The sequence below is a fragment of the Tribolium madens genome, unplaced genomic scaffold (assembly GCF_015345945.1).
Source record: "Tribolium madens isolate multiple individuals breed KSU strain unplaced genomic scaffold, Tmad_KSU_1.1 Scaffold_19;HRSCAF=116;Tcas5.2_LG9, whole genome shotgun sequence".
Classification (NCBI taxonomy): domain Eukaryota; kingdom Metazoa; phylum Arthropoda; class Insecta; order Coleoptera; family Tenebrionidae; genus Tribolium; species Tribolium madens.
In genome coordinates this window covers 10549557-10570635 of record NW_025400983.1, presented here as the reverse complement: position 1 = coordinate 10570635, position 21079 = coordinate 10549557, and the positions used below count along the sequence as shown (strand labels likewise).

At 31.4% G+C, this 21079-nt stretch overlaps 1 protein-coding gene across 1 annotated transcript; it reads right to left on the bottom strand.

The window, feature by feature from the left end:
• Positions 1–452: 452 nt before the first annotated feature.
• Positions 453–16804, bottom strand: LOC123010645. Its single transcript, XM_044407714.1, has 6 exons — positions 16683–16804; positions 11145–11337; positions 8804–9016; positions 3964–4324; positions 653–1048; positions 453–605 (listed from the first exon to the last, which is right to left on the bottom strand). Exons 2-6 carry the CDS (start codon positions 11327–11329, stop codon positions 453–455), a joined length of 1308 nt encoding a protein of 435 aa, XP_044263649.1. The 5' UTR covers positions 11330–11337; positions 16683–16804.
• Positions 16805–21079: the final 4275 nt, after the last annotated feature.

The following is a 21079-nucleotide window of genomic DNA, read 5'->3' as shown; positions in this document are numbered from 1 at the left end:
TAATTTTTACTTGTATTAAAGTAAATTAATAATACTTATTTTTTTTTATTTTTTGCATAGAAACAAAGCATTAAGAACTCTATTTCTTTTTTTTTTTGTTTAAATAGATCTTACACTTTCACGTATTGCCATTTTTTCTCGAGTATTATGTTGACGTCTGGATTTCAACCCACCAGCATTTTCCTCGGCATAAGCCTGATTGGCAGAAAGTAAACAAAGATGCTAGGCCGGTTTCTTGATCTTATTATGTTAGTTTTTTTTATACGTTTATCCCAAAAGTGAAGCCTCAGCGTAAAAGTAAATATCATTTCAAACTCTCTTTTTTACTAGATCGTTCCCGAGTGGCTAATTTAAGAATAACAAATGGAAGACGGCCTTACTTTATAAATTTAAAATAATCAGATGTGTCTTTCATTTTTATAGAACACAAATAGAAGCCAAAAATTGAATTTTCAAACCATACCGTTTTTGCAAACACACTGATCGTCTTTCTTTGAAGAACCTGCTTGTGCGACATCCAGATTGATGTTTTTTTCTCCACCTTTAGTCGAAGATGTGTGCCGATTAACCAAATCGATTGCTTTCTTAGGACTCATTGTCATAAACTATAATAAAATTTGTGATTCGAATTTTAGTTGAATCAAATTTTTACCTCTTTTCTCGTGCACTTGTCGCCAGGAACAGTTCCCAATTCTCTACTTAAAGCTTTATCAATTAGACTCACGATATAACTTTTCGATTTGTGCAACTCCAATGCCGAGTTATCGTCAAGTGGRGGTTTTTGTTCGATACAAAACTGTCTATTCTTCCCCATTACTGACTTAAATTTCGACTCTCGTTTCACTTCATTGTCACTTTTCGTTTCTTTTGGTTTGGGATTATCTTTATTTAATTTTTGTAAAAGTACGTTTAAGGGTTCTTCAGGTGCTTCTTTTACTTCTAATTTACTTACTTTCTCGGGGCTTGTGATAGTTTCAGTTACATTTGTTTTAACAGCTCTAAGTTTTATAATTTTGTCGGGTTGTTTGGCCTTGACCGATGCCGGGACCTGAGTGAAATAAATTTATTTTATACGAGGTTATTTAGGTGACATGGCAGTGGCGATAGTGTAACGCAAAATATTTTTCGCTGGGGATCGGGRGATTTAGATATCTGGATTGTTTAGTGGGAATGTGACAAGGGAGATGTGACAATAGAAGCTTCGAATCTCTACCCAATTTTACAATTTTAGCGCAATTTAGAACTATAACACTGAGAACTTTTATTTTATTTATTAGTCAATAGTCCAGTCAAATTAGACAAAAGTGGAAAAAAATCCTAGAGTTGGATTTTTTTTTAAACGCTTTCTTTATTCTTGGGTAGACATATATCAAAAGTCCCCGAAGGTGGAGGGCGAGCTTGAGGAGGGGGGGGAAGGTGTCTTTTTTTGTTATTTTGCTTATATCTCGGAAACTATTACTCCTAACGGTTTTTGGCTGCTTATCAAAATTAAAGCCTACAAAAATGGTCCTTTGTATTTTTGTTGTAGGACAACTGCAAGCGAGTTATAGGGCTGACAAAAAACATCATTTAAAAAAATGTGCTTTATCCGCATTTAAAACAGAATTAATCTTGTGATTTGAAAAAAATGAAAGCAAATTTAATTTATTGAGTGCAACACTTCATTAGAGAGTCTATAAAGTCTTCCGAGTCGTCCTCATATGCTGCATCTACGTCTTCAACTTAAACATTGAAAACCGAATTACAGTCTTGTTCAGTACAATATTAAAAAATAGAATGTATTGAATGTATTGAATCCAACAGTTTATTAGAAGGTGCCACGAGGGTCTTATCAAGTCTTCCGAGTCATCCTTATAACTAGCATATGCCTGCGACTTTGTCCGCGTGTATTTCTGATATAGTGATATAAAATGGGAAAAAGCTGTTTCACAAAACCATTCCATAGGCTTATGTGTATTATAGAGATATAATGCTAGATAATTACCTATGTTATGTATAGGATTCAGTTATAGTAGTCTCGTTCTTCGCATGGGCTATGTTTATGGGTAAATATTAAATGCTGATTTTCATAAAGTGTCGTCTCAGTGAACTTCTGCACTCTCAAAATTCGAAATTTCATGTTTTTAATTTTGTTTTTCTACACTTTGTAAGGATCATATTTTCTAAATTTTATGTTTTTATATCCCTTTAAATCTGTACACCATTTTATTCCCTTAAAAACTAATTTTRGAAAAATCTGATTTTAGTACACCTCTAAATAATTTTATGTTTATATCTTTGTTTAAACATTTACACCCCATTTAACCCCCTTACAGATTGATTCTCTCTTTCATCCAAAAWTTTTATTTACATCTCCGTTTAAATGTCTACACCCGAGTCACCTTTCAGGCATACCAGCTTAGTTAGGGAACGCTCTWCACATACAGGGTAAATATAAAGTATGGAACCAAGCGATTTTATTTTTAATCATTTGCCCCCAGAAAATAATAATTAATATAAACTAAAGTAATATAAAAAATGTGATCGTATTTTCAGAACGAAATTTTGTTTTGTTTTTGAGTTATGCGATTTTTTTTTTGTCAAAATTGCAATTTATATGAAAAAATTTTTTTTTTTTAAATTAAATATAAAGCAGATAGTTGTAATCCTTAGAGCATAGCTTTTATGAGAAAAATGATTATACAGGGTGATTCTTAAATAGACCGACAAAATTTTATTACAGCTTTCTAAGGATAAATAGAGACAAACTGTACCCTTTTTACGTTTATACCTTTTAGGGGCAAAACCCCCTTGATCCGTGCCACTTACGGCGTTTATGAATTGTTGCAATGATCAAGTACATTTTCATCACGTTAATACCATGGTTTCCACTACCTGTGCTAACACATCAGTGGCGTACGCTTTACTTCGAAAATAATTTTAATCAATTTTATGTGGAGAAAGTTTAAACAAAGAATTTTTTAAATATTTTTTCCAGCATGTTCTCATTTGATACTACTAAGGATAAAATTTTGTCGGTCTATTTAAGAATCACCCTGTATGGTGAGTTGCCATTTAAAAAAATATTTTTTTTTGTAGAAACAAAAGGTAATTTCGAAAAAAAATATTCTTGTTAAATCATCACATTTTTATAGTACTTTATCACTCATCAATTAGTTTTTGCAAAAAATAAATAGTTTAAGCAAAAAACGTTTGGTTCCATACTTTTTATTCATCTGGTATAAATACTTACCATATGGTAATGAAATGTGTTTCAAAGGATTTTTAATGCAATTTTATGTAGACTCCAAACTTTTGAAGCCAACGCTTAGTCCTACGACAAAAATGAATAGGACCATTTTTATAGGAAATTTTGATGCAGAAATAGACTTCTACAGAAAATTTTGCATAAATTACATAAAAGATGAGTTTGTATTTACAGACCCTCGTGACTCCCCCTTCCTTTAATAAAGTATTGGATCAACTAAATTTAATTTACTGTCAGTTTTTTTTTAAATTACAAGACTAATTCTGTTTTAAATGCAGATAAAGCACATTTTTTTAAATGATGTTTTTTGTGTGCCCTATAACTCGCTTACGGTTAGTCTTACAACAAAAATGCAAAGGACCATTTTTGTAGGAAATTTTGTAAGCTTTAGTTTTGATGAGAAGATAAAAACCTGCAGGAGTGATAATTTCCTTTAACCCCCTCCTCCTCCTCGAGCTCGCCACCCACCTTCAGGGACTTTTGATACATGTCTACCCAAGTGTAAAGAAAGCGTTTAAAAAAATTCCAACTCTAGGATTTTTTTCCACCGATTTTTCTAATTTGACTGGGCTGTAAGAAAGCTATTTAGTAAAAAGCAAAATTTCTCTGCTGTTTGCGGACGATAGGTAAATTTTTCGTTTTGTTAGTGTGAAGTATTGAACGAGTTAATGTTGTTTTTTTTGTTGTTTCAATGTCAAAATTAGTGTCAGCGGCACCTTCGGTTTTAAAATCTTCGATATTTCGCTGACTCCTGATATCTCGACTTGTTCGGTTTCGCCTTCGTCTTCGGCTTCGTCGTCGAATTTGGTGAGGAAATTTTCCAGATCGTTCAATCTCGAATTCACGTCTCCTTCGGAATCGACAGGACGGGTGTCCGTTCTCTTGACCGCCGTCGTTCTCATGACGTAGTCATTAATTGCGTAGGCAGCTTCTTGACCGCGATAATGCTGAATTTCCGTAGGAGTTGGGGCCGCTTTTCGAGGACGATGGAACGCTGCAGGATCGGGCTGACACGTTACCGGAAGACAAAGGGCTGAAGGACGTTTACACACTTGGCTGCCGACGCCACGATAGTATCTGCAAATCGAACCGAGAGAGCTTATTAAATTTGCTTCAACAACTACATCCTCATCCCATTACACAAATATTTTACGAGTATCTAGAAGAGACATTATAAAGGAAATTACTTTTACGAAAAAATACTAAGCAAAATCGAGAAAATTTGTGTTGTGTTACAGTAACTTTAAACAGAAATAAKGAAAAATGTGTATTGGAGCACATTGAAATTAATGAAAACTGGTAAAATACAATGAATCCCCCTATATCTTAAATGTTCCAAAACTCTKCAGCACAGTTAGTAGGAGCGCATGTCGAAATAAATCAGTGTCAAAGCTGATGACTGATGAGTGATGAAACACTTAAACATCCATTGATTTTTAATAATAATTGCCAAAACAACACATAACATGTAAATATTGTAAATGACAAAAAATAAATTAATTAAAATTTATCAAAGTTCATAATYACATTTTTATGGTTGTAGGAAAAAATAGTGTGCACAACTCGTCGCAAAGTGTCTAACGCACTCGTGGAGATTCACGTGTGAGTCAACGAACAATAAAGTTTTCTTTCATGTTGAACATGTTATTTTTTWTGTACCTACTCAATTAAACGCGGTTTGAATAAWAWYSTMWTMRWWWACAWYKYAWMRTWSKWMTAAWRAAAKWWAWMKWTTMMSAAAAKWWMSYAWSWMARAAYMWWWWYKWCYAAKWWWTTSRMYAAAWWWTSWKRRYYAWAAWMWMRAYCWRMAKKWMWWMCSWMWWKWAWTRTACTACCTAATATGCAGTCAAAAGGCAAGTATTTCACATGTTACGAGAGATGTTTTTCAATTGGAAAACWCAAAAACGTGTAACTGCGTCGCTAATGAGTAAAGTGTTGTCAACGATTAAAATGACACTTTGTTGATTTCTACSTATTAAAATCTTTTTTCCATTGAAAACACGAAAATAGCTATTTACGGTATCAGACCGGTAGCAACACTTTTATGGCTGCGTCAATACTATTATTAATTATGTACCTATTATAAAAGGTGTTTTTTTTTTAATTTGGTGTCAAAGCTATCCATGAAAATTTGATTGTGAACGAACCATCGTATTGAAAGTTATTAATCTGACATTTGACACCTCGTCGGACGTATTTTAAATTGTGYTCCGTTCACAATACARTCAAATCACCGTCAACTATGACGTCATATTTAAATAGAAACCTGTTACTATTATTAAGGAGGCATTTAATGATTGTTATAGTATTGTACAAGCTGAGTCACTTATAATAAAGTCCCTTAACGAATTTTAGACGCAACCCAAAATACATTGTCACAGTCAACTTTTCTTTTTGTACATTAGAAAAATTTAGTTTATTAAATTCAAATTAAAGTAACTGTTGATATGTGATTAGTTAAATTTGACAGTGTCAAAAATTCCACTTTTTTTCCCTTGAATTTAAAATGTGGCCAAACGACGCAAGAACTGACATGGTGTTGACAAATGGACAATGCCACAAAATGCTGTGGCTGAATCTGTACCGTCAAAGGTACACCGTAAGATTACAATTTATAAAAATTGTCAAAGCTGTTTATACAGGTGCTCCAGAACTCACGCCCCAGAGAAAAATACTAAATAAGGTAAAATACCAGAAACATGAAAAAAAATATTTAAAAAATTCTATCTGTCAAAAAATTTTGACATTAATTTATTGATATTTGACACTTTTTTATGTCTATTTAATGATACTGATGATCTTCTATGTATTTTTTATAATTGTTTAGTAAAGGTACAAAAATTTTTCCAATAAAATCCACTAATAACATTAAACAGAGTTGTAACTCTCAAATTGTAATTTGGGATACAACTTCCTGGTTTCCTCTTCTAATAGCCTGTACCAAAAAAACTTGCATTTAGAAAAAACAGCAGGTTAACTAACTAGTAACGATCACTCAAATGAGTGATATTTAATTCGCACTTTTAAAACTGTTTATTCATTTCACAGCTATTCACTTGTAATCTTAAACGTTTTTTTTTTATTTAAAGTAACAAAGTTTCAAAGCTGTGCAAGTTAGAGATAAACTTTGATGTTAATTCTTTGATAATCTGATTTCTTTATAAGTACTTTTTAATAACAGAATGCTTAATATTTGAAATTCTAATAACTTTAATATCACAGAACACTTTTGGATGAGATGTAACATTTTATAAGCAGCAATATTAGCCTTGTACAAGAGGAAAATGTTTTAATTATGCACGGAGGTACTACGCATCTGGTTATTATAGCTTTCAAGATAAATTTTATACAAGTTGTTATCAATTTCTTTTTTGCGAAAATTTGTAATTAGTTAATTAGTTACTGTAAAATCATCCGAAAAGTTGTTTGCATATTTTTTTAACATTTACTTCCAATATTTTTACTTATTTCTTTACAAAATAAGTTGTTTCATATTGGAATGTCTCAGAAATTTTCTATTAAAAATCGCAACATTGTGAAGCTAGGCAATTAAAGTTATTTCATTCAAAAAAAAAATGAATATTCAAAGAATGACAATATGCAGCATCCTTATTATATGTATAAGGTATAGTGTTGACAATAGGCAACAAAGTCGCAATACTTCCAACTTCGTCTATAAAGAAGTTGCCGAGTTTATATTGTCGAAACTGTCACAAATGCGTTTTCTTCGACGCCTGCGGCAAACACGAAACTTCCACCCGAGTAACTGATCCAATATGCGACATTAGACGACGTGAAAACGGGCCTCGTGACATCCGGAAGCTCCGGTAACCGGAATAACCGCCATCGTCCGGAAAATACAATTGAATCAAGTGTCGCTAGCAATTAAACTCGGTGATTTTAATATTTAAAATAGTCTAACTAAGAGAGTGTTTATCTCGAATAAGCCGTAATGTTGTAGGTATCTCACCGACCCTTCCACGCACCTGAATAAATAAACAAGTCACGACCGACGTTGTCCCGGTGGAGTGTCAGACGTGAAATGAGAGATAAATTAACGAGGGTGGAAAAATCGCACGTGGAACGTCCACCTCGGTGAAGAGTTACGCGAGAAGATGAAAAACGATAACTTGTGAAAAGGAAACTATCAGAGAGATTTCAACTTTGATCCTGTACTTCATCAATCGTTATAAGTATTTAGCGATCYTTGTCGCCCGAAAAGTGCCAATTGTTGAGTACTAGAAAAGTCGAGACGTCTGAAGTTAAATTTAGATCAAATGCGAAAGCGTGAAAGGAAATTTTGTCAAGGTGTGCAACTGAAAAAACTATCTGCTAAGTTTAACAATTCGGTAATTGACTCTTTTTTAAATGTTTCACCCATTTATGTGGCTAAGATTTTTCGGTAATGATTTCAAACTTATTACAAGTAGCTTCAGTTCAGAGTAATACTATTTTTTTAACCATGGAGTTTAGTATTTGGTTTGACTGATTATGAGACATTTAATTGTTTTGTGTGATCAAAAAGAGTGAGAGAAAGAAAGAAAAACTTGCCAAGATGCTTATGCAACATAAAAAATAATTCATGACCTGAATAAGAAATAAAATATTCCAAAACGTTGCCAATAATTAATAATTGTTTTTCATTTAACCGTCAGAATATAACACATAAATTTCGCGACATTTTAAAACAACAAAAGTTATTAATACTGAGATAAAGAAAAAGGTTTTTGACAAATTTGTAAGTTGTAGAGTATTATTTTCGCAGAACTAATCCTCTACGTTGTGCGTGCTATTGTTAATTTTGTAAACACATAAAACAAGGGTGATAAAATTCTCTGCAACTTTTCTGTAAAATTGTATTATTGGCTCATTACAATCCTAATTAATTCAGCATTTAATTACTGTGTATTTACAATGTCACAGGTCTTTAATATATGATTACTCAATTTAACAAGTCATTGAAAACAGATCACGCAATTACCAAACCCAATAATTTCTATAACAACCTACTCAACTATCTGAATAATTATTAAACATCTGTTCACCTGTGCAACTGTCACCTAATATTCTCTTCCGTCGAAACTAGTTTTGTTCAAACATAGTTCTCTATACCTAATTGTCATAATCTCCATCAAGATCTCAAAGCCAGTACCAAAGCTATCGACGAACATAAGCGCGCACATTATTTACCATTATAGCTGATTGTTTCTAGAGCATTTCCTGATTGAGTCTAAGAAGCGTTATATCGACTTTTGCTGACGATTTCATCTTTTGGAAGGAATCCGGAAGATTAGAGAAACATTAAGCAATACCCGATTATTTCTTCTTTTCTTTTATCTTAATACAAAACAAAATAATGCATGAAATTTTACTAAAATTACTCGGATGATTTATAGACTCGCATTGGCCAGAAACGGCCGACAATAACTTACGTTTTTAAAATGCATGAACGGTTGAGAGATTATCAGAAGTCACATATGCAAAAAAACAGTTCCATTACAAAAGTACGAAGACACGAAAAACTAGCAATTCAAACAAAACAGCCAAAACACTTACCTTGGAGTTCTCGCCGTGACCGGATATTTCTTAAAGGTGGCCGTAGAGGCGGCTTTCGTGTCAGGACAAGTCCGCAAATTCGGTGAGACAGTTGTAGAACTTCTGAATATCCCTTCCTGGGCTTGAGGAACCGGTTTATAATAGCAGTATCTGGGATCAGGCGGCAGGTTACACACACAAGTCGCCGGGATTCGGGTTTGTTGTTCGTAACAGCTACAAGGAGATAAAAGGACATTTATAATGGCTTAAAGATTCAAAGGACGACCTCAACATGAATGAAAATTCTATACGAAAAGTTGACTCGAGGGGAAATGTGCATGGCTCAAAAGTCAATCTTAAATTTAATTTGTCGATTTATAAAGTATTGCAGTGGATTTCCCTACTTAAAGTATAATAAAGGCTTGAGAATCGATCAAAAAATYTCTATATCTAAACTAGCTGAGATGAGAGCAGTCCTTCAATAAGAATAATTTAAAATTCTTAATACTTTTGCTTGTAACATCCAATTAACAATTACAAAATTGCCTTCGTTTCTAAAGTTCCACAGAGTACATTTAATTGTGAATTTATCGTACGGAACGGCTGCAAACGGCGGCCGCCGTAAAAAGCAAAACAATCGCTTTCTTTCGATCGAAAAGCTCTTTTACCTAGTGCTCGAATTGTTATTACACCGAACGGAAACCGAACTTTGACAGTAGTCGGTACAAAAACCGGAACCTTCTTTCACTCCGGTCCCGAAACATAGTTGAGAACAGACCTTCGTGAAAATTTCAAACTTTAAAGTAGGTTTGTTGCCGTCAAGCGGAAAAAACCACGTTAAATTCCTCAACGAAAACAATGACAAGAGTGAGACAACAAAAAGCAAATGCACTTGAATGGGTCGCAAGAATTAGGAAATTCTTGTCGCAGGAAGGCAGTTTTAATATTGGTCGTCAGACAAGAATTTTATGCATGGGCACGGACAAAATATTCTTTAATGTCAAGATGACGCTTATTYTGGGAAATTTAATAATTTGTATTGTGGAGGACGTGGATCATTGCTCAAAATTGAAATTGAAATTTAAATAGTTTAATTTTCGTTGTTTTCATAGAAATGTACCACTCCAACTCCAAATTGCAAATTTTTACGGAGTTATGGGTTACGGCTGAGTCACTCACGCAAATGATAAGAAATAAAGGCTTGTTTTTTTACCGATGCATTGACCTAACTCTGCCTACAAAAAATTTAAAACAAACTTCGAATAATGAATCAATGTCTTGATTTGTTTTATTCATCCTTGAAAGCAATTATTTTAGAACTTAGGAGTACATTTATCATACGTATTTATTTTTTGTAAAAATAACACAAAACTGAAAAACTTGCATTAATTTGAACTTTGAACTTATCAAAAAAGCTTCCTTTGATGAGTTTATACGAGTACAAAATTCATCGTGGGCGTACTAATTTTAATTACTTATTTAAGCATATATTTTAACCAAAGCGTCAGAAACATTTTAGTGAAAATAATTCACTCAGAAATGTTCGTAGAAAATGACAATTTACTAATTTTCAATTTAGCGTTTTTGCTCTGTTTGCATTTAATGTAACAGCTCCGCAATAAACCCCAATAAAAATCTATCCAAAACACAGATGGTCAGTTAAAAGTTCCGAAACTGTGCTCTCAATCGAATTAGAGTGATTTATTAGTAGGCGGATCTGAAAAAATGTCTTATCCACACAGTTAGCTCAGCTTTTTGTAAATTTGCCAACTTATCATCAAAGCTTAATACGAATGTTTAAATAGTCATGTTTTTTAATTTGGAAAGTTGAGAAAAAAGCAGTGCAGATGTCACCAACACTGCAATTACCACATTTCACAGAAATAGTCGTGAGATTATGTTTTAATTTCAGGAGAACATTAAAAATTTGTGGTTTAATTTTTATCAGATGGCTGTACTGCAAACAGTCATGTCGTGGGTCGCGTTTGCAACGAAAATGAATATTAGTTATTTGTACGTGTTTTGTTATTAAGAGATTAAAAGTTTTTAATTAATTTGTGTTCCGGTTTGAGTTGCTGAAAGGATCTAACATTCTTGTCTCTGACAAAAGTTGTCCTCTCTTTAAATTAAATATACTTAAAACATGAAATTTGTGTCTTCGCAACATACTAGACTACTGTAATGTAACAAAATGACCGTTTATTATACCCTTCCAGCTTTTCGTCCTATTTTCTTCCTGCCCTGTTTTATTAACAATCATTATGAGATCGCGACAAAGTCACGAACAATTCCTCGAGTTAACTTTTCGTCAAGTGTTCAAATTTCCATTAGAAAAGTTTCAGTTGTGGTCGTAACTACTTACTTGGGTACGTGCGTGTGATAATATGTTCCGGCTGAGTTCCGGTGATGGTTTACGGTTTGATGTTTCCTCCGGTACAGTTCGGTAACGTCGGATGTAACGTGTTGCATGACTTGGTCGTCCGAGGGACAGTCGCTTTCGGACTCTGGTTCTTCCGTTACGTACTGGGGGACATAGCCGTAAGACATGTTTGGATCTGCAAGATATGAAAGTCAGAAAAGTCATAAATATTCAAAAAACACCCATTTTAGATACCAGTTGCTACGTACGGATATAAATGATTTAATAGTTATTTCTTATACAAGACAATAAAATTGAATTTGAGAGCAAATTAGCGTCGAGGCCTCAGCCGAGACGCTAATATGCTCGAAAAGATAATGAAAATTTTATCGTCGTGTACACTATACAATTTTATTCAATCCTAACTAATTTTGTAGCCAATTTGGTCGATATTTATAAATATCAAAGTAAAACTCAACAATGAAATCAAATGTCAAAGATCGTTAGCAACTAACAACCGCAGATATACAACAATGGATGTATTTTTTATCATCTAGAGTAATCTAGACGATAAAATTTCATTTTAACATGAAGAAACGAGTAGATAAAATTCAATTTTAACATAGAGGATTGAATAAAGATATTTTATTTTTCGACACTGTCAAAATTTACGGTTTTTCTCCCGTGTAAGGATGTTTTGACAACTGTTTGGCATTTCTCAATACGAAACGTSAGATTATTTTTAACAGATTTAAAGCAAGTTTAAGCCTTATTGAGTCTAATTCGAAGAATAAAATGTTGTATTCAACTCGTTTGAGTGTAAATCGGACGCTTTATTCCACCTCGTGGATGATAACCCACACTCGTGGTTTAATAACCCACTCAGTGAAATATTCCGTCCGATTTACACTAAAACTCGTCGAATAAATAATTATTATCTACAATCACTCTATAAAGGGACTTTATTCCACATTTTAGATGCGTATAAAGTACCACTTTATCCACTATTAGAATAAAGTGTTTTTTTTTATTTATTTATTTTTTTTATTCCACTGTTAGTAACCAGTGCACCGCGTAACAGCTTACTACGTTTAACGAAAGCACATTTGGCGTGACGTTTAAATGTCAGTTTAATTTGTAATTAAGTTTGGAATAATTTGGGCCTGTGATTGTGGATAAAACGTTATATTGCAGTCGTTAGTTGCGTTTTAAGAAAATTAACTAAACTAATTAATTAAACATTCTTGCGTGGATACAACGCTATCTAACACACTCTTACAATAAATAACTATTATTTTATACAAGGTATTTCACGACTGATAATGAGCCTGACCACATCTGAACTGCAGCCAGCAATACATTTGCATTGGCTTCATGGATTTTGATTATGAATTTTAAAATTAACTGACACAAAGAAATTGACAAGACAGGAAACACAATTTTTAAGGTTATTGTCTTATTGGGCATCACTGAAAAACACTTTCAAGCCTTTTTGGAGCTTTTCTATACAGGAAACATTGTCTTTACAAAGGTTCAACGGCAGTAGCAGTTTTCCCAAATTCGCCATAAATGAGAATCAGATCTGTTTTCTCATCGTTCGAATGCATTTTGAAATTTTGCTAATGTCAGTTGTGATATGGTTGTGACAAATAAAATTATCGAAGCAAAGCTATCGTGGATTCATAATAAACAATGCGATATCTAAAAAATCCACGTTAACTTTGCAAATGTTTTGTGGGTTGTATTTTCAATTCCTTCAGGCTCATTATCACTCGTGAAATACCCTGTATTTATACAGGCTGGATTATGAAAAACACCCCACGCCATAACTCCATTGTTTTTAAAGATATAACAATACCTTTGAGAACAAAGTTGTTTATTGTAATCTATTTTTTTTGGAATAGATGCTCAATGTTGCTTCTTGTTTCACCGAAAGTGACATCAATTTCAGTTTTTTAATGAAACACCCTGTATATTTTATTATTTTTGAATTCCTCGTTAAATTGTCTTTCAGTAAGCTCATTAACTATTATTTATCATTAACTATTGCTTTTAGGCAATTTGAAAATTAAATTAAATAAAGTAGGCTTTGGAAAAAATAGAACATTTTTATTTATTCTACTTAAGACAAGCAAACAAAATAACAAGAATCTGTTTTTTTTATAATCCAGTCTGTATATTTATTTCTTATTTTAATTGTTTCTTCCAGCGTTTAATTTAAAATTCTTTGCAGCTATTATAGTTTATAGTATGTTTGTCGTAGCGACAGACTATTAAAAAAAATATAAACCTTAGTGTTATCTACGATTTAGCTGAGTTAATATACTGAACATTTTTATGATTTCCTCAAAAAATTACAAAACTTTTTAACCATATTAATGGTTAAAACTATTAACTAGTTTAATTTCGACGTGACTGAAACGATATCTTGATATTTTACATAATGCTCAATTTGTGCATTTGTAAGTTTTCTGGCAAACACCTTAATTTAGATTATATTCAACTGTTTGAGATATTACATTACGCTCGAGTTATACAAACTCACATTAATTTGATGATAAATTAATGTCATTAGTGTTGCAAAATGTCTACAAGCGTTGCACCAAATTTTGATATCTAATATCGCAGAAAAGAACACAAAATACTGACAATGAAAGCACAATTTTTCTAAATTAAATTATGCATTGTTTGTTTTGTTTCCAATGTTTTTCGTTATAAATTCAAAGCTGCTGAATATAAATACGGGTATGAGATTCACGGCTATATCTACCAATTACACGATAAAAGGGTTGAAACATTTTTGTATTTTATTAGATTGTCTGGAAAGTTGGTATTTTTTTCATGAAGCTATTTGAAGTTAATTTTTTTGTTGTTTTTTTAATGRGAGTATTTTTACTCAGATTTCTATTCGTTTATTTTTAATTTAAAATATCTCTTGTTTTTTAATAATAATTATTTGCCATTTAKAGTAACGCCTAATACAACAATATTTATATGGGACGACAAATTGATAGATTGATACACAGGTATCATGTATTATGAACACACTGTGTTTTGAAACAAGAACGTCGTGAATTATTAAGTAAAATATAAGAAATTTTTATTACATGGTTTAAGTTTGTGATAAATATTGAATAACACACCGGCGGACACGGAATTTTGGACGATTTGTCATTCAACTGACCTAAAAACGTAAAACGGGCCTTAGGGAACTAACCTCAATTTCGGTTTTTGTAATTTTTATCCTGAAAGCTACAGAAAAAAATGACAACAAAGCAAAAAAATTTATGAAACTTTAATAAAAAACACGTACGTATTGCTAGCATTATTGTTTCGGAAAATCGACGCCAAAAATAAATTTCAACTAAAACTTTCAAATTTTAGTTTCAAACGTCAATCATGATGACAATAAAGCGGTAGCTTACATTAACATTTTTTGAACTGACATAATTTGATCTCCAATATTCCGTGTCCGCCACTGTATGCGATAAAAATTTAAAAAATGGTGGAGGCGTCGTGATAATACTTAATAAATAAACAAAAGTGCCCGTCTTTTTAACTGTAGAATTGAGAAAATACTCGATTCTTGGAAAATTGTTAATAACAATAGTGAACAACAAAATACGTGATAAATTCAATGATATGTTGCTTAAAACACTCAATTTGTCAATCGTTTTTATTTTGATAAAAATGGTGGAGGTGCCGGGATTATACTTAATAAATACCCAGAAATGCCCGTCTTTTTAACTGTAGAATTAATAAAACACTCGGTTCTTGGGAAATTATAAAATYATTGTCTCATGTAATAGTATAAAGCACAAATTATCATCAATTAACTACACAAAGAAACCTACAGAATAATGAAAAATTCAGGTAAAATTCTGGAGCACCTTSCCTTTGTATTACTTTTATCTCATCAAAACCAAAGCAGTAAATTTTTAAGACTTGAGAAACATCCCATAAAATTGAATTTCATTTTCACCTGTATGATATAGGGTGTCGAGCCAACTCTCGAATGATGATAGAAAATTTTCAGCTAACATAAAACAGGCGTTTGGAATTAGAGTGGCTTAACCCACAAAATTTATAAATTTAGTTTTACTCTAGGACCAGCTGCTTATTGATCAAATTTTTAGTAAAACAGTTTTAACAAAAAATTTTAGCGGTGAAGGGATTGTATTTGGAACAAAATAAAACTTTAAAAGTAAAAATTTTAACTTTTATTCAGATTTCGCCTAATGTGCTTAAAACAGGTCTATCAATTTCCATATTATCTGTACGCATTTTAGCCCTTTTTTCTTTCCAATGATTTAATTTAATTAATTTATTGTTGAATTTGCTAGTTTGCCAAATGTTTTGTACATCATAAGAAACAAATCAGCCTGAATAGGGTATCAATAAAAATGCCAAGTATGATAAGATATCAGAAACATGGAAAAATGTTAAAACAATTTTATCTACAAGAATTTAGGAATTATGTGGATTTAAATTTTGCACTTTGATCCTATTTTAATTTCTAGTGGAAAATAATTCTACATGTTTTTTTGGTGCAGGTTATTAGAAGAGGAAACTAAGAAGCTGTATCCTGAATTGTAACTATGTTTAACGTTATTTGAGTTTTTGTACCTTTACTAAATAATTGTGGAAAAACATATACAAGATTATCGGTAACAATAAATAGACATAAAAAAGTCAAATGGCAAAAATAAATGTCAAAATTTTTTGACAGAATTTTTTAAACATTTTTTTATGTTTCTGGTATCTTATCTTACTTGCCAAGAAAAATGTCAAGTGTCGGCGACAATAACATTTTTTGCATGTTTCTGGTATTATCTTATTGGCATTTTTCTTTGGGGTGCGAGTTTTGAGACATTCTTTACGTGAAGTTATACCCTGTATTTTCAAGTTTTAATGGGAGACATAAATATACTTTTTTTCTTGTCAAATAAGTTTTCTAGTCACTTTTACTTACATTTTTGTTTACATGTCTTTAGCGCGAAGTACATAAATGTTAACCGATTTGAATTTACTTTTTTAGTTCAAAAATTTCAGTTGACCTCACCGTTTTCAATTTTCTTGCAATACGATAAGATAGTCAATCAAATGCTAAAAAGTGTGATTTTAGAGAAGTGGTGCACAAAAATTATTGTGGTGTTTCATCCTGTATATTAAATAAATTTGACACTCTTATATCTATGAATAAATGAACATTTGGGCTCATTTATGTCTTTGTTTTCGCTATATTTGTCATCGATTCTTGCTCCCTCTCTAACTAAAAATCTGAGTGTTTTACCTCATCTCGTGTTTGAGTCTTTAGTGATGTTAATGTATGAAGCGCAAGAAACTTAAATTGATCGAGTCGGTTGAATCAGAATTCCATTTGGCACAATGTTGGGACAAAACTTTTTAATTCGCATCTTCGCCGACAAGTTGTCGAGTGCAGGACCTTATTGTTGGCTAAATTCGAGTAAAACTTTTAATGTTTTGTGATTTTGGTTGACAGGATGTGATGCAGTTTTAACGAAATTAATCTAGTTTTACCTTAATGAGACGATTCAAGAGCTGGAGCTGGAAATTGATGAGTACTGGTTCATTTATTAACATTCAAGAGAGAAAAAAATGTGTGACAACAAAAATAATGACAACTAGAAACATGACACCCACCAACGTGATTACATTAATCTCGAGGGTAGATAAGGTATACGAGAGGATTACGACGAGGCTAGAGAGGATACCTTTTTGTAAAGATCGTGGGAGTTAAATTGGATTAAACGCTATTAGCAGAGAAACAAGTAATTATTTTATTAGATAGGAACTTTAATTTGGTTTTGRGTAACTATGGTGGAACCACAAGATTTCCGGAGAAAATTTCAATCAGTAACTTTGGCTGTTATTTTTTACATTTTATTTTATCTGATACTTACAAATTTGCAATAAAAATTAGGACTAAATCTTATCTATCTCAACCAACATTTATTTTATTTAGGAAGAAACTTTTTACATAATTAATGAAAAAGTTAATGTCAAGATACTAACTGGATACGAAACAACTTTCTTAAAATAAACGAACAAAAGATATCAGGTTGGTTGCGAATTTTTTCAGTTTTGTAAAAATATGAGCCGCGCCTTTAACTACTAATGTTTAGGTACAATAAGGAAGAGTTTGTCATGCAAACTCACTAAATTCCAGATTTGAGCCATCAATTATAATGAAAACTTATTACGAGTCATAACGAGTGTCATATGAGTGACAAAACTGTATCCAAATTAAAATATACAGTTTTAATAATGTGTGCTTTTAGCCAATTAGTCACGATAAAAATATGAACGAAATTTATGTGGGCAGTAAATGAAATAAATCATACAAACAAACGAGTTGTTTATAAACAGCTCAGGGAATGATTTCATTTGATGTTTAATAAAATTGGATTTATAATTACGCATATTTCTACCAGACAAAAGTAAAAATGAAAAATAAAAATTTCAAAAGTAAAATCGGTAAAACAATTAATTTTTGTAAAATTTTAGTCATTTAAGGTAATGATAGAATAGTTTGTTWTAAAAAAATGCTTTTGCTTATTTAATTTGGTATTGAAACGAGGATTGCGTCGGGAATTTAAAGACCATGAGATAAATTAACTAAATTATTTTGTCAAAATAAAAAAAATCAATTGTAAGTAACTTTAGAGGTAGATAAACAAACAGAAATTGTGGTAGTTTCTGCAGTAAAAAATGTCAATAATTCAAATTATTTACTTACTAGATGAGATGATTTTGATTCTTCTTTGTTTTAAATGTGTATATGTTAAAAATATGCATTAACATAGACAAAACTGATCAAAAGTAGAGAATCTTAAATTTATCTGGCTAGTAAAAATGGTGGATGCGCCGGGATATTAAACATTCTCTGTAACTAAAACCAAAAAATTATTACAAAAAATTGTAGGAAACCTATAAAAACACAAATGTGAGATAAACAATTTAATTTATTTACCATACGTTTTTAATTAATTTAAATATGATCCAAATTCAACAAACAAACAACGGTTTTATCAGAAACTCGAATTTTTACAATACTGGTAAAATTATTATATCGGTTAGAGATGGAAATGCAAAAGTTATGCTTTCCAAATACCTAACATATCAGATATCCCGAAACGAATTTCTGCGGTAATGATTTGGGGAGTCAGAGATTGATAAGTTGTAATGGGACGATAAATGGAACATTTAGGTAGATAACGTCACTTCTACCCCATCAAAAGCGCGTAAAAATCGTAATATTTTTTTAATTTAGTACATTTTGTCTAAAATAAATTAATGATGTCTGTGTTTAGCTACAGAGTGAATTAGCTTGGGATAAATATTGACCAAATCTAAACTGTTTAGGCATACAATAATAACGCCAAGCACTGGACTTTAACTCGTTGATTAATCGTCTATGTAGGACTAAGATATTACGTTTCCCCATTTTAGTGAATTAATGATTCTGATCATCCCCAAAGCACACAAATTCGGTCTCACGTATTATTGTGTGGCTGAGTCAATTTGTAATTGCCGTTGATATTATCGGTTAAGAGGGTACTTCGAAATGAAGCGCTTTATRGGAAACGAGCTGAAAAGTTTAATTGATTGAATACATCTAAGAAGATTACATTTCTTACTAAAGATGCAAGTTTAATGGAGCGCGTGACTACCATACCAGGCGCATCCACCATCTTTAATAATAATTGATTTGCACACTATTCTCATAATAAATGACTTTTCGCCACACGACAACAATGACGAAAATAATTCACGTCACAACAGAATAAATAATGATAAATAAAAGTCCTGTGTCTCCTGTCAACTGAAAATGATTAATTTTGTTGAAGAAAACATTTTTGGCATGACTACAGTTTAATGAACTTTATGTACTTAGCTTCATMTTAAACTSAGAGCTACTTAATTATTATTTTATTTGTTACAACAAGAAACAAGTTAGAAAGAGTAGGTAGACTCTAGGTGAGTTTATTAAAATATATGTATTTTTTGTTAAAATTGTTTATATACAGGATGTTCCGTTTTTATTGTTACAAATTTAAACAGGTGATAGAATATTTAATTTTAAGACAAAAGTTTCCTATGAACATGTTTCAAAAATGTTATGTAAGCGAGCTACACCCCCTAGAAGAGATGCATTTTTTAATGTTTTTTTTCTACTTTTGCAGAACAGATAAAATTACAAAAGTTGGTACAACTGATAACCTTTAAACCTGAACGAATTCAAAGATCATTGTCGAATTTTTTAATCACGGGTATCTTAAACGGTAACACGAATTTAATTTTTAATTTTTATCCTCTTTATAGTCTAAGACAAATTGTAAACTAATTTTACTCAAAAACGGTAAGTTGTATCAAAAAAACGCAAAAGACCTCTTTTTTATGAAAAACTATGAAATTTAGAATTATGTGGTTAAAAGTGATATGCCAACAGCCAACAGCCAAAATAGTTAGGGTACTTTTTACCTTAAACCTCCCAGTTTAGGACGCCGCTGAGTAAAAATTTCGACATTTTATCTTTGAATTTGTTTGGATGTATAAAGGTTATCAGTTGTACCAAATTTTGAAATTTTATCTACAATGGTTTCTGAAATATTGGAAAAAATCCATTAAAAGGTGCACCTCTTGCAGGGGATGTAGCTCCTTTATACAATATTTTTCAATACATTTTATAGGAAACTTTTATTTAAAAATCWAATATTCTATCATTTGTTTAAATTTYTAACAATAAAAATGGAACATCCTGTATAAAAAAAATATGAACACTTGGTGCAAAAATGGCCCAGAATATATCGGCATTTTAGTTTTTGTATTCTTTTTTTAAGAACTAGTGATTCACTTATTAGTTTTGCACCTTAAAAGCCACTCTAATAGTATTTCTTTTGTAATGATTACTTATGATTAACTTAAATTAACCAAATTTCCATAAAAAAAATCGTTTCAGAATTTTGCTTGATAAAGTTAATGTCGACATTTATTCATTAAGTTTAATTTTATTCAATCTAGATCYTGACATTTCTAGTACTCCAGGCGAATAAACTTAGTTTTAGCTCAATGCTGTCACCAAAAAAAGGACACTACAACGTTTTGCTAGTTTAATTATCATAAAATACGCGCTTTTAACGTTAAATAACAACGGTATGTGGTTTTAGCACGCTGAAATTTACTTTATAGCTTTATATCTTGTTACTTGTTGTTTTTCGTGTTGCACTTTGCAAACGGTACAATAATAATTTTAATTATTTATACCTAATCGTAACATTATTAAACACATTTCAGCATCAATATATGAAGTACAAACGATTTTTTTTTAATTTCATGCACTTTGCGCACTACGTGCCGTGGCTTATTCGTATTATTGCAAACTGGCTTTTGTAGGCTTATTTTAATTTTAAAATTTATACCGAAACATTTAGCAGATGGTATCTACCTACTTATTCCTAGTCACGTAAATAAAAAAGCAGCATAAGAGAATGACTTTTTAATAATTTGACAAAGCTTTTAATACTGTCGCACTTTTCTAAATGAAGTGAATGGATCTGACAAGATTTTTCTTAAAATCTAAACATCAAGTTTCAAGAATGTTAGAGAGACATTCACTGAAATGTTCATTCTTTAGTCCATAAAATTTTGAATAAATTAGTTTGAAAAATTAATAATACACAGCAGACTTCATATTCAATATTTCTGGAAAAAAAATTCCTTTGTTACCTACATATTATTGAGATTTTTGGTGGAGTTCCTCTTACAACGCGAAATACGATAGAGTTTAAAGATTCAATTTCAACGTAATCAAATTAAAAACTGTGGTATTTCTCTTTAATTTAAATTAAAAAGGYAAAAATGGATGCTTGAAACAGGAAAACTCCAACTTGTTTATTGTAATCATTAAGAATACT